Source organism: Oncorhynchus kisutch, linkage group LG5 (assembly GCF_002021735.2).
Source record: "Oncorhynchus kisutch isolate 150728-3 linkage group LG5, Okis_V2, whole genome shotgun sequence".
NCBI classification, from domain to species: Eukaryota; Metazoa; Chordata; class Actinopteri; order Salmoniformes; family Salmonidae; genus Oncorhynchus; species Oncorhynchus kisutch.
Window position 1 is genome coordinate 77,776,378 of NC_034178.2, and position 16,979 is coordinate 77,793,356.

Sequence of the window (16,979 nt, forward strand, 5' to 3'; positions counted from 1 at the left end):
GTGTCCAGACAGACTGGTGTCCAGACAGACTGGTGTCCAGACAGACTGCGGTCCAGACAGACTGGTGTCCAGACAGACTGCGGTCCAGACAGACTGGTGTCCAGACAGACTGCGGTCCAGACAGACTGGTGTCCAGACAGACTGGTGTCCAGACAGACTGCGGTCCAGACAGACTGCGGTCCAGACAGACTGGTGTCCAGACAGACTGGTGTCCAGACAGACTGGTGTCCAGACAGACTGCGGTCCAGACAGACTGGTGTCCAGACAGACTGGTGTCCAGACAGACTGGTGTCCAGACAGACTGGTGTCCAGACAGACTGCGGTCCAGACAGACTGGTGTCCAGACAGACTGCGGTCCAGACAGACTGGTGTCCAGACAGACTGCGGTCCAGACAGACTGGTGTCCAGACAGACTGGTGTCCAGACAGACTGGTGTCCAGACAGACTGGTGTCCAGACAGACTGCGGTCCAGACAGACTGGTGTCCAGACAGACTGCGGTCCAGACAGACTGGTGTCCAGACAGACTGCGGTCCAGACAGACTGGTGTCCAGACAGACTGCGGTCCAGACAGACTGCGGTCCAGACAGACTGCGGTCCAGACAGACTGGTGTCCAGACAGACTGGTGTCCAGACAGACTGGTGTCCAGACAGACTGGTGTCCAGACAGACTGCGGTCCAGACAGACTGGTGTCCAGACAGACTGGTGTCCAGACAGACTGGTGTCCAGACAGACTGGTGTCCAGACAGACTGCGGTCCAGACAGACTGGTGTCCAGACAGACAGGTGTCCAGACAGACTGCGGTCCAGACAGACTGGTGTCCAGACAGACTGCGGTCCAGACAGACTGGTGTCCAGACAGACTACTTTAACATAAACTTACAGCAAAGAGCTGCTGTTTTTATTTTTTATTTTATTTTTTTGAATATCTCGTCATGGCTTTAAAAGTTTTGAAATCTCACAGTATCAACTTTGCCTCGCGTTCGATGCTTCTTTTTACAATATATGGGTCAAGGAAACTGTACAGACACCGTGATCTGAAATATCTAATTGGCCAGCTGTAGGCCTGTAGGTGAACCTGATTGGCTCTCTGGGCCTGCCGGGTAGGCAGAATTCTACCTTCAGACACATGAAAGGATTCAAAATGGGAACACTGTTCCTTCCCGGTGCCGGGGCTGTCGAATCAAGTGCACCTACTGCCAATAGCACCAGGGCTGCTGAATCAAGTGCACCTACCGCCAACAGCACCAGGGCTGTTGAATCAAGTGCACCTACCGCCAATAGCACCAGGGCTGTTGAATCAAGTGCACCTACCGCCAACAGCACCAGGGCTGTTGAATCAAGTGCACCTACCGCCAACAGCACCAGGGCTGTTGAATCAAGTGCACCTACCGCCAATAGCACCAGGGCTGTTGAATCAAGTGCACCTACCGCCAACAGCACCAGGGCTGTTGAATCAAGTGCACCTACCGCCAACAGCACCAGGGCTGTTGAATCAAGTGCACCTACCGCCAATAGCACCAGGGCTGTTGAATCAAGTGCACCTACCGCCAACAGCACCAGGGCTGTTGAATCAAGTGCACCTACCGCCAATAGCACCAGGGCTGTTGAATCAAGTGCACCTACCGCCAACAGCACCAGGGCTGTTGAATCAAGTGCACCTACCGCCAACAGCACCAGGGCTGTTGAATCAAGTGCACCTACCGCCAACAGCACCAGGGCTGTTGAATCAAGTGCACCTACCGCCAACAGCACCAGGGCTGTTGAATCAAGTGCACCTACCGCCAACAACACCAGGGCTGTTGAATCAAGTGCACCTACCGCCAACAGCACCAGGGCTGTTGAATCAAGTGCACCTACCGCCAACAGCACGAAACAAATAACAAAAATAGGAATGCAAGGCTTTATTGTTGTTTATAGAACGTTTTGGTGATCGACTAGATCGACCGGTTGGTGACACCACGTAACCAATCACAGATCACCACACCCCACAACACATCTCAACACACCACACAACTCACCATACCATAACTTACCGATGCAGCGTGTTCCATCAGGGCTGGAGTGGTATCCCTGACTACACATGATAACCTTCCTCTGACAGGTATAGGAGCCCACAGTGTTGATACAGTGAAAACCAGCACTGCACGGATCAGATAGACTACTGCACTCATTAATATCTGGAGGGAGATGGAGAGAGAGGAGGGAGAGAGAGAGGGAGGGTGGGGAGAGAGAGAGAGGGCGGGGAGAGAGAGGGAGGGTGGGGAGAGAGGGGGAAGAGAGAGAGAGAGGGACACAGAGAGATAGCGGGAGTGGGGTTGGGGAGAGAGGCAGGGTGGGGGTAGAGGGGGAGGGTGGGGAGAGAGGGGGAAGGGTGGGGAGAGGGGGAGGGTGAGAAGAGGGGGGGTGGGAAGAGAGAGGGATGGTGGGATGAGAGAGGGAGGGAGGGTGGGGAGAGAGAGAGAGAGGGAGGGTGGGGAGGGAGGGTGGGTTCAATCCAACAGACACAATGTAGTTCATTGTATGTCCACTTGGAGTCATTAGAGGTCTCTCTCACCGATTCAGTTTCCACGTACCCTGAGTGAATCCAGTGAGACATTTCTGTTGCCCCTAACCACACATCTAGGATCAAATCCCCAAGCACCAACACATAATCTCAACCATTAGGAGAATAGCAGGCTTCTGACCCTGAATCAGATGTGATGGCTTACCAATGCAGTTTCCATGTGAGTCCTGGGTGAAGCCGGTGAGACATCTCTGTTTAGGGTTACACAGGAAGGAGCCCTCCGTGTTCTCACACTCAAACCTTTGACCACAGTTGTGGCTGCGCACCATACACTCATCAATATCTGGAGGAGAGAAGACACCATACACTCATCAATATTGGGGCGGCAGCGTAGCCTAGTGGTTAGAGCATTGGACTAGTAACCGGAAGGTTGCAAACCCCCGAGCTGACAAGGTACAAATCTGTCGTTCTGCCCCTGAACAGGCAGTTAACCCACTGTTCCCAGGCCGTCATTGAAACGGCCTGCCTGGTTAAATAAAGGTCAAATAAATAAAATATATATATATCTGGAGGAGAGGAGATGAGACAAGATCATTTAGGGCTGAATCCCCATTTCAAATTAAGTTTCCAAATGACATCAATGCATGACTAAGTGAAAATTAGTTAGGATTTGCCCCTTAGACAGTTAATTCAGCAGCATGTAACCCTTCTGAGGAGACATGACTGCCTTAAAATGTCACAGCAGCCATTTGTATCTCAAGATCAAATCATTTCTGGATATCAATTAAGTACCTTCCTGTGAGCAATTTCTCAAACAATGATTTTGCTAGGAGGGGAAAACTAGCTGTTCTGGCAGAGAGGTTTGGAACTCTTTCTTATTGGTCTATTTACTAATTCAACATCTGATGTCACTAGGCAGGCCAAAACTCCATCCCACCAAAAAAAGCAAACATTTCTGGCGGTCTTTTCAATCAGCTCTTACACTAAAAGGTCATTATCATCATTTTCAAAATTTCACAGTATAATTTTAACTTCAGTGTGGAAATATACACTCGGTTGTCAGTTCATTAGGTACACTACTCCTATAGACAGTGAGTCATGTGGCCGTGGCCTGCTATATAAAGCAGGCAGACAGGCATCGAGGCATTCAGTTACTGTTCCATGGTTGCCGGTTCCAGTGTCTCAGAAATGTCCGGCCTCCTGGGATTTTTACGTCTCGGGTTTACAGAGAAATTAGCAACAAAAAGCATCCAGTCAGCGGCCTGTGGGAGAAAACAGCTCGTTGATGAGAGAGGTCAAAGAGAAGATTGGCAAGAATCATGCAAGCTAACAGGCGGGCCACAAAAAGGTAAATAATGCCTCAGAACAACAGCGGTGTGCAGAAGGGCATCTTGGAATGCACAACTCTTCGGTCCTTGTCATGGATGTGTTATTGCAGCAGACAACCACACAGGGTTCCACTCCTAAACCACACAGGGTTCCACTCCTCAACCACACCGGGTTCCACTCCTCAACCACACCGGGTTCCACTCCTCAACCACACCGGGTTCCACTCCTCAACCACACCAGGTTCCACCCCTCAACCACACCGGGTTCCACTCCTCAACCACACCGGGTTCCACTCCTCAACCACACCGGGTTCCACTCCTCAACCACACCGGGTTCCACTCTTCAATCACACCGGGTTCCACTCCTCAACCACACCGGGTTCCACTCCTCAACCACACCGGGTTCCACTCCTGAACCACACCGGGTTCCACTCCAAAACCACACCGGGTTCCACTCCTATCAGCTAGAAGAAGCAGCTCCACCAACACTTGATAATTGAGGAGTGGAAAAACATTGCCTGGTCCAGAGGCAAAGGGGGTCCGGTCCTAGATGGGTCTACCTAATAAACTGTCCACTGAGTGTACACAATACAGAACTAAGCAGACATTTACAGAGAAATGACACAATAACAGAACTTGTCTGGGATTCTCTAGTGCTACACATCAAATGGTACATTATATAAGCTATCCTCAACAGGAATAAGACATGTTATGGTTTGATGAATTGATAACGCCCTCGAAGACTGTGTTTGGACGATATATTGGCACGGGTGTGTTAGGCCCGAAACGAAGTCGAACGTGCCGATGTATCCACCAAACACTGTCTTCAAGGGAGTTGTCACTATTATACCACGGGATACCAACATATTCTAATAATGATTGATGTATTTTAATTCAAAACGTCATACTATTTCCTCCTTCCACAATATATATACTATATATATTCTATACCTAATAAACTGACCACTGAGAGTATATAGATAACACTGGAAAATAACATTTGACTGCCCTTAAAGGACTGAGTTCCAGTACCCAGCTAAGAAATCATGTAACCATTCAGAGCAGTTAATTTGTATCTTTTGAAAAAGCTCCCTTACTTTATAGACTATATTAAATGTTGCATAACTTTGGTTAACATAAGTTCCACTTCACAAGTGATTCATTTTGGACTTTGTGAGTGAATGATGATGTTTGACGAGGTGGGGTGTTCATTAGCATTAGCAGCATGTACAGGGATGTGTCATTGGGTCTGATGGGATGCATCCCTGAGAACATAATGGGGGGGCTTTTTGTGGCAATCATCGGAGCTAATAGGGAGGCAGTCGGGCTGTTACGGTGACCGTATTACTGCAACACCAGCGGTCACAAGTCATGAAGGCAGTCAGTGACTATTTAGTCACAGTAATTAGTCTTCTCCAAGCTCTGATGCTGCTTATGGTCATTAGTAGCCTACCAAACTTGTTACCTGCCTGTTACTCAGCACTCTATTGTCCCTCTAATCACTCTGACATCAATGCAAATGTAATAGATTCTTCAAAGTAGCCACCCTTTGCCTTGATGACACCTTCATGAGGTAGTCACATGGAATGCATTTCAATTAAAAGGTGTGCCTTGTTTAAAGTTCATTTGTGGAATTTATTTTCTCCTTAATGCGTTTGAGCCAATCAGTTGTGTTGTGACAAGGTAGGGGTGGTATACAGAAGATAGCCCTATTTGGTAAAAGACCGAGTCCATATTATGGCAAGAACCACTCAAATAAGCAAAGAGAAACAACAGTCCATCATTACTTTAAGACATGAAGGTCAGTCAATGCAGAACACGTCAATAACCTGGACAGTTTCTTTAAGTGCATTCGCAAAAACAATCAAGCTCTAAGATGAAACTGGGTCTCATGAGGAACCCAGCAGGAAAGGAAGACCCAGAGTTACCTCTGCTGCAGAGGATAAGTTCATTAGAGTTACCAGCCTCAGAAATTTGCAGCCAAAATAAATGCTTCACAAAGTTTAAGTAACAGACATCTCAACATCAACTGTTCAGAGGAGACTGTGTGAATCATGCCTTCGTGGTTGAATTGCTGCAAAGAAACCACTACTAAAGGACACCAATAAGAAGAAGAGACTTGCATGGGCCAAGGAACATGATGAATGGACATTAGATTGGTGGAAATCTGTCCTTTCGTCTGATGAGTGCAATGTCTTTGTGAGACGCAGGTGAACGGTTGATCTCCGCATGTGTGGTTCCCACCGTGAAGCATGGAGGAGGAGGTGTGATGGTGTTTTGCTGGTGACAATGTTTGTGATTTATTTAGAATTCAAGGCTTAACCAGCATGCCTACCACAGTATTCTGCAGCAATATTTTTTATTTATTTATTTTATTTTACCTTTATTTAACCAGGCAAGTCAGTTAAGAACAAATTCTTATTTTCATTGACGGCCTAGGAACAGTGGGTTAACTGCCGGTTCAGGGGCAGAACGACAGATTTGTACCTTGTTAGCTCGGGGATTCGAACTTGCAACCTTTCGGTTACTAGTCCAACGCTCTAACCACTAGGCTACCCTGCCGCCCCCCTGCCATCCCACCTGGTTTGTGCTTACTGGGACTATCATTTGTTTTTCAACAGGACAATGACCCAACACAGCTCCAGCCTGCGCAAGGGCTATTTGACCAAGAAGGAGATTGATGTGAAGTGCTGCATCAGATGTCCTGGCCTCCACAATCACCCAAACTCAACCCAACCTTCTGCACAGATACCAGCCCTGTTCTTAGCCTGGATAATACTCGCCAGTCTACCAGTATCGGACTGTCTCTCCACAACAACGCCGGATTCCTGCCGTAATCCCTGGACCACAACTTCTGATCTTCACAGCTAGCTTGCAGCTAGCTAGCTCACAGCTAGCTTGCACTCACCATGGCATCTAGTACCGAAGCTATCCCTGAGGCCCACCTCCCGGCCTACTCAGCTGTTCACCCGAACCCCACTCATACACGGTTAGAGCCCAATACTCCACCGGATCCTTGCTGTAAACTCTGGACCTTGGCACCGGTTCACCGCTGCTACCGATTGGCTATAGTGGCTAACGCCACTTCCATGAAGCTAGCACCAGTTAGCCGTGAGCCAGGCGCATCTCCCGGCTAGCAAACTAAATTCTACAATATCTCTTTCGCCATCTGGCTTGGATTCTCTGTCACCACGGCCCCCCGCCGCACCACCACGAATGGTCTGCCGACGAATACTCCATCCGCTGTGCCTTCATCCGACCTCCGTCGGAGCAGACGCTACTAACTTTAAACGTCGTATCGCCCGAGTGCTAGCGTAGTGGCGGCTCCCCTGTTCCATCTACTGCTGCCCTCTGGACATTATGATCACTTGGCTACATAGCTGATGCCTGCTGGACTGTCCATTAATCACGGTACTCCATTCTGTTTATTTATTTTTTTATCTGTCGGCCCCAGCCGCGAACTCAGGCTCTGTGTGTAGTTAATCCGACTCTCTCTGCCTAGTCATCACCATTTTACCTGCTGTTGTTGTGTTAGCTGATGAGCTGTTGTTGTCTCACCTGTTGTTTTAGCTAGCTCTACCAATCAACACCTGTGATTACTTTATGCCTCGCTGTATGTCTCTCTCAAATGTTAATATGCCTTGTATGCTGTTGTTCAGGTTAGTTATCATTGTTTTAGTTTACAATGGAGCCCCTAGTTCCACTCTTCATACCTCTGATACCTCCTTTGTCCCACCTCCCACACATGCGGTGACCTCACCCATTAAAACCAGAATGTCCAGAGATACAACCTCTCTTATCATCACCCAGTGCCTGGGCTTACCTCCGCTGTACCCGCACCCCACCATACCCCTGTCTGCGCATTATGCCCTGAATATATTCTACCATGCCCAGAAATCTGCTCCTTTTATTCTTTGTCCCCAACGCTCTAGGCGACCAGTTTTGATAGCCTTTAGCCGCACCCTCATCCTACTCCTCCTCTGTTCCGCGGGTGATGTGGAGGTAAATCCAGGCCCTGCATGTCCCCAGGCACCCTCATTTGTTGACTTCTGTGATCGAAAAAGCCTTGGTTTCATGCATGTCAACATCAGAAGCCTCCTCCCTAAGTTTGTTTTACTCACTGCTTTAGCACACTCTGCTAACCCTGATGTCCTTGCTGTGTCTGAATCCTGGCTCAGGACGGCCACCAAAAATTCTGAGATTTCCATACCCAACTATAACATTTCCCGTCAAGATAGAACTGCCAAAGGGGGCGGAGTTGCAGTCTACTGCAGAGATAGCCTGCAAAGTAATGTCATACTTTCCAGGTCCATACCCAAACAGTTTGAACTACTAATTTTAAAAATGACTCTCTCCAGAAATAAGTCTCTCACTGTTGCCGCCTGCTACCGACCCCCCTCAGCTCCCAGCTGTGCCCTGGACACCATTTGTGAATTAATCGCCCCCCATCTAGCTTCAGAGTTTGTTCTGTAAGGTGACCTAAACTGGGATATGCTTAACACCCCGGCAGTACCACAATCTAAGCTAGATGCCCTCAATCTCACACAAATCATCAAGGAACCCACCAGGTACACCCCTAAATCTGTAAACAAGGACACCCTCATAGACTTTATCCTGACCAACTGGCCCTCCAAATACACACCGCCCCGTAGCACTCACATCCGTCATCATGAAGTGCTTTGAGAGACTAGTCAAGGACCATATCACCTCCACCACACTGCACACTGCCCTAACCCATCTGGACAAGAGGAATACCTATGTGAGAATGCTGTTCATCGACTACAGCTCGGCATTCAACACCATAGTACCCTCCAAGCTCGTCATCAAGCTCGAGACCCTGGGTCTCGACCCCGCCCTGTGCAACTGGGTACTGGACTTCCTGACGGTCCGCCCCCAGGTGGTGAGGGTAGGCAACAACATCTCCTCCCCGCTGATCCTCAACACTGGGGCCCCACAAGGGTGCGTTCTGAGCCCTCTCCTGTACTCCCTGTTCACCCACGACTACGTGGCCATGCACGCCTCCAACTCAATCATCAAGTTTGCGGACGACACAACAGTGGTAGGCTTGATTACCAATAACGACGAGACGGCCTACAGGGAGGAGGTGAGGGCCCTCGGAGTGTGGTGTCAGGAAAATAACCTCACACTCAACGTCAACAAAACTAAGGAGATGATTGTGGACTTCAGGAAACAGCAGAGGGAACACCCCCCCATCCACATCGATGGAACAGTAGTGGAGAGGGTAGCAAGTTTTAAGTTCCTCGGCATACACATCACAGACAAACTGAATTGGTCCACTCACACAGACAGCATCGTGAGGAAGGCGCAGCAGCGCCTCTTCAACCTCAGGAGGCTGAAGAAATTCGGCTTGTCACCAAAAGCACTCACAAACTTCTACAGATGCACAATCGAGAGCATCCTGGCGGGCTGTATCACCGCCTGGTATGGCAACTGCACCGCCCTCAACCATAAGGCTCTCCAGAGGGTAGTGAGGTCTGCACAACGCATCACCGGGGGCAAACTACCTGCCCTCCAGGACATCTACACCACCCGATGCTACAGGAAGGCCATAAAGATCATCAAGGACATCAACCACCCGAGCCACTGCCTGTTCACCCCGCTGTCATCCAGAAGGCGAGGTCAGTACAGGTGCATCAAAGCTGGGACCGAGAGACTGAAAAACAGCTTCTACCTCAAGGCCATCAGACTGTTAAACAGCCACCACTAACATTGAGTGGCTACTGCCAACACACTGTCAATGACACTGACTCTACTCCAGCCACTTTAATCATGGGAATTGATGGGAAATGATGTAAATATATCACTAGCCACTTTAAACAATGCTACCTTATATAATGTTACTTACCCTACATTATTCATCTCATATGCATACGTAGATACTGTACTCTATATCATCGACTGCATCCTTATGTAATACATGTATCACTAGCCACTTTAACTACGCCACTTGGTTTACATACTCATCTCATATGTATATACTGTACTCGATATCATCTACTGTATCTTGCCTATGCTGCTCTGTACCATCACTCATTCATATATCCTTATGTACATATTCTTTATCCCCTTACACTGTGTATAAGACAGTAGTTTTTTTGGAATTGTTAGTTAGATTACTTGTTCGTTATTACTGCATTGTCGGAACTAGAAGCACAAGCATTTCGCTACACTCGCATTAACATCTGCTAACCATGTGTATGTGACAAATAAACATTTGATTTGATTTGATTTGACGCTGTCTTCAATCAGGATCTCAGCGATCACTGCCTCATTACCTGTATCCGCTACGGGTCCGCAGTCAAACGACCACCCCTCATCACTGTCAAACACTCCCTAAAACACTTCTGCGAGCAGGCCTTTCTAATCGATCTGGCCCAGGTATCCTGGAAGGATATTGACCTCATCCCGTCGGTTGAGGATGCCTGGTCATTCTTTAAAAGTAACTCCCTCACCATCTTAGATAAGCATGCACCTATCAGAAAATGTAGAACTAAGAACAGATATAGCCCTTGGTTCACTCCAGACCTGACTGCCCTCGACCAGCACAAAAACATCCTGTGGCGGACTGCAATAGCATCGAATAGTCCCCGCGATATGCAACTGTTCAGGGAAGTCAGGAACCAATACACGCCGTCAGTCAGGAACTAACTACAAAAAGTTCTGGGACACTGTAAAGTCCATGGAGAACAAGAGCACCTCCTCCCAGCTGCCCGCTGCACTGAGGCTAGGTAACACGGTCACCACTGATAAATCGATGATAATCGAAAACTTCAACAAGCATTTCTAAACGGCTGGCCATGGCTTCCTCCTGGCTACTCCAACCTCGGCCAACAGCTCCGCCTCCCCCCGCAGCTACTCGCCCAAGCCTCCCCAGCTTCTCCTTTACCCAAATCCAGATAGCAGATGTTCTGAAAGAGCTGCAAAACCTGGACCGTACAAATCAGCTGGGCTTGACAATCTGGACCATCTATTTCTGAAACTATCCGCCGCCATTGTCGCAACCCCTATTACCAGCCTGTTCAACCTCTCTTTCATATCGTCTGAGATCCCCAAGGATTGGAAAGCTGCCGCAGTCATCTCCCTCCTCAAAGGGGGAGACACCCTGGACCCAAACTGTTACAGACCTATATCCATCCTGCCCTGCCTATCTAAGGTCTTCGAAAGCCTAGTCAACAAACAGATCACTGACCATCTCGAATCCCACCGTACCTTCTCCGCTGTGCAATCTGGTTTCCGAGCCGGTCACGGGTGCACCTCAGCCACACTCAAGGTACTAAACGATATCATAACCGCCATCGATAAAAGACAGTACTGTGCAGCCGTCTTCATCGACCTGGCCAAGGCTTTCGACTCTGTCAATCACCATATTCTTATCGGCAGACTCAGTAGCCTCTGGTTTTTCTAATGACTGTCTTGCCTGGTTCACCAACTACTTTGCAGACAGAGTTCAGTGTGTCAAATCGGAGGGCATGTCTCTATGGGGTTGCCACAGGGTTCAATTCTTGGACCGACTCTTTTCTCTGTATATATCAATGATGTTGCTCTTGCTGCGGTCCATTCGCTGATCCACCTCTACACAGATGACACCATTCTGTATACTTCTGGCCCTTCCTTGGACACTGTGCTATCTAACCTCCAAATGAGCTTCAATGCCATACAACACTCCTTCCGTGTCCTCCAACTGCTCTTAAACGCTAGTAAAACCAAATGCATGCTTTTCAACCGTTCACTGCCTGCACCCGCACGCCCGACTAGCATCACCACCCTGGATGGTTCCGACCTAGAATATGTGGACATCTATAAGTACCTAGGTGTCTGGCTAGACCGTAAACTCTCCTTCCAGATTCATATCAAACATCTCCAATCTAACATCAAATCTATCAAGATTCAAGACCATTTCGAGGACAGCTTTTTTCCATCTACGTAACATTGCAAAAATCAGAAACTTTCTGTCCAAAAATGATGCAGAAAAATTAATCCATGCTTTTGTCACTTCTAGGTTAGACTACTGCAATGCTCTATTTTCCGGCTACCCGGATAAAGCACTAAATAAACTTCAGTTAGTGCTAAATACGGCTGCTAGAATCCTGACTAGAACCAAAAAATTTGATCATATTACTCCAGTGCTAGCCTCTCTACACTGGCTTCCTGTCAAAGCAAGGGCTGATTTCAAGGTTTTACTGCTAACCTACAAAGCATTACATGGGCTTGCTCCTACCTATCTCTCTGATTTGGTCCTGCCGTACATACCTACACGTACGCTACGGTCACAAGACGCTGGCCTCCTAATTGTCCCTAGAATTTCTAAGCAAACAGCTGGAGGCAGGGCTTTCTCCTATAGAGCTCCATTTTTATGGAACGGTCTGCCTACCCATGTCAGAGACGCAAACTCGGTCTCAACCTTTAAGTCTTTACTGAAGACTCATCTCTTCAGTGGGTCATATGATTGAGTGTAGTCTGGCCCAGGAGTGGGAAGGTGAACGGAAAGGCTCTGGAGCAACGAACCGCCCTTGCTGTCTCTGCCTGGCCGGTTCCCCTCTTTCCACTGGGATTCTCTGCCTCTAACCCTATTACAGGGGCTGAGTCACTGGCTTGCTGGGGCTCTCTCATGCCGTCCCTGGAGGGGGTGCGTCACCTGAGTGGGTTGATTCACTGTTGTGGTCATCCTGTCTGGGTTGGCGCCCCCCCCCCCTTGGGTTGTGCCGTGGCGGAGATCTTTGTGGGCTATACTCAGCCTTGTCTCAGGATGGTAAGTTGGTGGTTGAAGATATCCCTCTAGTGGTGTGGGGGCTGTGCTTTGGCAAAGTGGGTGGGGTTATATCCTTCCTGTTTGGCCCTGTCCGGGGGTGTCCTCGGATGGGGCCACAGTGTCTCCTGACCCCTCCTGTCTCAGCCTCCAGTATTTATGCTGCAGTAGTTTATGTGTCGGGGGGCTGGGGTCAGTTTGTTATATCTGGAGTACTTCTCCTGTCCTATTCGGTGTCCTGTGTGAATCTAAGTGTGCGTTCTCTAATTCTCTCCTTCTCTCTTTCTTTCTCTCTCTCGGAGGACCTGAGCCCTAGGACCATGCCCCAGGACTACCTGACATGATGACTCCTTGCTGTCCCCAGTCCACCTGGCCATGCTGCTGCTCCAGTTTCAACTTCCACCTGACTGTGCTGCTGCTCTAGTTTCAACTGTTCTGCCTTATTATTATTCGACCATGCTGGTCATTTATGAACATTTGAACATCTTGGCCATGTTCTGTTATAATCTCCACCCGGCACAGCCAGAAGAGGACTGGCCACCCCACATAGCCTGGTTCCTCTCTAGGTTTCTTCCTAGGTATTGGCCTTTCTAGGGAGTTTTTCCTAGCCACCGTGCTTCTACACCTGCATTGCTTGCTGTTTGGGGTTTTAGGCTGGGTTTCTGTACAGCACTTTGAGATATCAGCTGATGTACGAAGGGCTATATAAATAAATTTGATTTGATTTGATTTGATCTAGAGTCGGCTTTCTATTTCGCAACAAAGCCTCTTTCACTCACGCCGCCAAACTTACCCTAGTAAAACTGACTATCCTACCGATCTTCGACTTCGGCGATGTCATCTACAAAATAGCTTCCAATACTCTACTCAGCAAACTGGATGCAGTTTATTTAGTGCCATCCGTTTTGTTACTAAAGCATCTTATACCACCCACCACTGCAGGTAGACTATATTACATAGATTTATTGTGATGGTGTAGACTATATTACATGGATTTATTGTGATGGTGTAGGTAGACTATATTACATGGATTTATTGTGATGGTGTAGGTAGACTATATTACATGGATATATTGTGATGGTGTAGACTATATTACATGGATTTATTGTGATGGTGTAGGTAGACTATATTAAATGGAGTTATTGTGATGGTGTAGACTATATTACATGGATTTATTGTGATGGTGTAGACTATATTACATGGATTTATTGTGATGGTGTAGACTATATTACATGGATTTATTGTGATGGTGTAGGTAGACTATATTACATGGATTTATTGTGATGGTGTAGACTATATTACATGGATTTATTGTGATGGTGTAGACTATATTACATGGATTTATTGTGATGGTGTAGACTATATTATTTTGATTTATTGTGATGTGTAGGTAGACTATATTACATGGATTTATTGTGATGGTGTAGGTAGACTATATTACATGGATTTATTGTGATGGTGTAGACTATATTACATGGATTTATTGTGATGGTGTAGGTAGACTATATTACATGGATTTATTGTGATGGTGTAGACTATATTACATGGATTTATTGTGATGGTGTAGACTATATGACATGGATTTATTGTGATGGTGTAGACTATATTACATGGATTTATTGTGATGGTGTAGACTATATTACATGGATTTATTGTGATGGTGTAGGTAGACTATATTACATGGATTTATTGTGATGGTGTAGACTATATGACATGGATTTATTGTGATGGTGTAGGTAGACTATATTACATGGATTTATTGTGATGTTGTAGGTAGACTATATTACATGGATTTATTGTGATGGTGTAGGCAGACTATATTACATGAATTTATTGTGATGGTGTAGACTATGTTACATGGATTTATTGCAATGGTGTAGGTAGACTATATTACATGGATTTATTGTGATGGTGTAGACTATATTACATGGATTTATTGTGATGGTGTAGGTAGACTATATTACATGGATTTATTGTGATGGTGTAGACTATATTACATTGATTTATTGTGATGGTGTAGACTATATTATATGGATTTATTGTGATGGTGTAGGTAGACTATATTACATGGATTTATTGTGATGGTGTAGGTAGACTAAATTACATGGATTTATTGTGATGGTGTACGTAGACTATATTACATGGATTTATTGTGATGGTGACGACTATATTACATGGATTTATTGTGATGGTGTAGACTATATTATTTGGATTTATTGTGATGGTGTAGGTAGACTATATTACATGGATTTATTGTGATGGTGTAGACTATATTACATGGATGTATTGTGATGGTGTAGACTATATTACATGGATTTATTGTGATGGTGTAGGTAGACTATATTACATGGATTTATTGTGATGGTGTAGACTATATTACATGGATTTATTGTGATGGTGTAGACTATATTACATGGATTTATTGTGATGGTGTAGACTATATTACATGGATTTATTGTGATGGTGTAGACTATATTACATGGATTTATGGTGATGGTGTAGACTATATTACATGGATTTATTGTGATGGTGTAGGTAGACTATATTACATGGATTTATTGTGATGGTGTAGACTATATTACATGGATTTATTGTGATTGTGTAGACTATATGACATGGATTTATTGTGATGGTGTAGGTAGACTATATTACATGGATTTATTGTGATGGTGTAGACTGTATGACATGGATTTATTGTGATGGTGTAGGTAGACTATATTACATGGATTTATTGTGATGGTGTAGGTAGACTATATTACATGGATGTATTGTGATGGTGTAGGTAGACTATATTACATGGATTTATTGTGATGGTGTAGGTAGACTATGTTACATGGATTTATTGTGATGGTGTAGACTGCTTGCTTGACAATCACACAATGTCATGACAGCCACAGCCCTAGGAGGGAGGGAGCGAGGGAGAGGAGGGAGTTAACAGGGAGGGAGGAGAGGAGAGAACAGGGCCAGAGGGAAGGAAGAAGGGAGAGGAGTTTGAGGACTCTAGGGTGATTTAAAAACTTCCAAATCTGAACCTTTTAAAACCTCCCAGGCTAACTGATGACATGACTCAGAATACATCTGGGCTGTTCCTCTCAGCGGACAGTCCAGAAAAATGAGAGAAAGGAGAAGAAAAGAGGAGAAAGAGACATGAAGAAAGAGGGAGGAGAGAAAAACACATAGACATAGCCCAAAGGCCACCAGTTGTTTTCATCTTCCCATCCAAATACATTGTATGCAACAAGGGCAAAACATTCATATCCCTAGTAGACCGTTCGTACCTAAAACATTCACCATTCAAGCTGCATAAGCTCCGTTATTTAACGTTGAGAAAGTTAAAGAACAGGGAAAATTTTTATATGAAACCCCATGTTCCACCACCAATCCTCCTGTCCTTATGAAACCCCATGTTCCACCACCAAGTCTCCTGTCCTTATGAAACACCATGTTCCACCACCAAGTCTCCTGTCCTTATGAAACACCATGTTCCACCACCAATCAAATTAAATCAAATGTATTTATATAGCGCTTCGTACATCAGCTGATATCTCAAAATGCTGTACAGAAACCCAGCCTAAAACCCCAAACAGCAAGCAATGCAGGTGTAGAAGCACGGTGGCTAGGAAAAACTCCCTAGAAAGGCCAAAACCTAGGAAGAAACCTAGAGAGGAACCAGGCTATGTGGGGTGGCCAGTCCACTTCTGGCTGTGCCGGGTGGAGATTATAACAGAACATGGCCAAGATGTTCAAATGTTCATAAATGACCAGCATGTTCGTATAATAATAAGGCAGAACAGTTGAAACTGGAGCAGCAGCACGGTTAGATGGACTGGGGACAGCAAGGAGTCATCATGTCAGGTAGTCCTGGGGCATGGTCCTAGGGCTCAGGTCCTCCGAGAGAGAGAAAAAAAGAGAGAAGGAGAGAATTAGAGAACGCACACTTAGATTCACACAGGACACCGAATAGGACAGGAGAAGTACTCCAGATATAACAAACTGACCCTAGCCGCCCGACACATAAACTACTGCAGCATAAATACTGGAGGCTGAGACAGGAGGGGTCAGAAGACACTGTGGCCCCATCCGAGGACACCCCCGGACAGGGCCAAACAGGAAGGATATAACCCCACCCACTTTGCCAAAGCACAGCCCCCACACCACTAGAGGGATATCTTCAACCACCAATTTACCATCCTGAGACAGGGCCGAGTATAGCCCACAAAGATCTCCGCCATGGCACAACCCAACGGGGGGCGTCAACCCAGACAGGATGACCACATCTGTGAATCAACCCACTCAGGTGACGCAACCCTTCCAGGGACGGCATGAGAGAGCCCCAGTAAGCCAGTGACACAGCTCCTGTAATAGGGTTAGAGGCAGAGA

At 46.6% G+C, this 16,979-nt stretch overlaps 1 protein-coding gene across 1 annotated transcript in view; it reads right to left on the bottom strand.

The window, feature by feature from the left end:
* The window catches only part of LOC109884411 (fibulin-2), a gene marked incomplete at its 5' end in the record, with an annotated part of 60,501 nt that overhangs the window by 16,240 nt on the left and 27,282 nt on the right, over positions 1-16,979 (bottom strand). The window contains 2 exons of the mRNA XM_031823929.1: positions 2,035-2,178; positions 2,710-2,847. Of these exons, the coding sequence (XP_031679789.1) occupies positions 2,035-2,178; positions 2,710-2,847 (282 nt within the window). The remainder of the gene's footprint in view (positions 1-2,034; positions 2,179-2,709; positions 2,848-16,979) is intronic.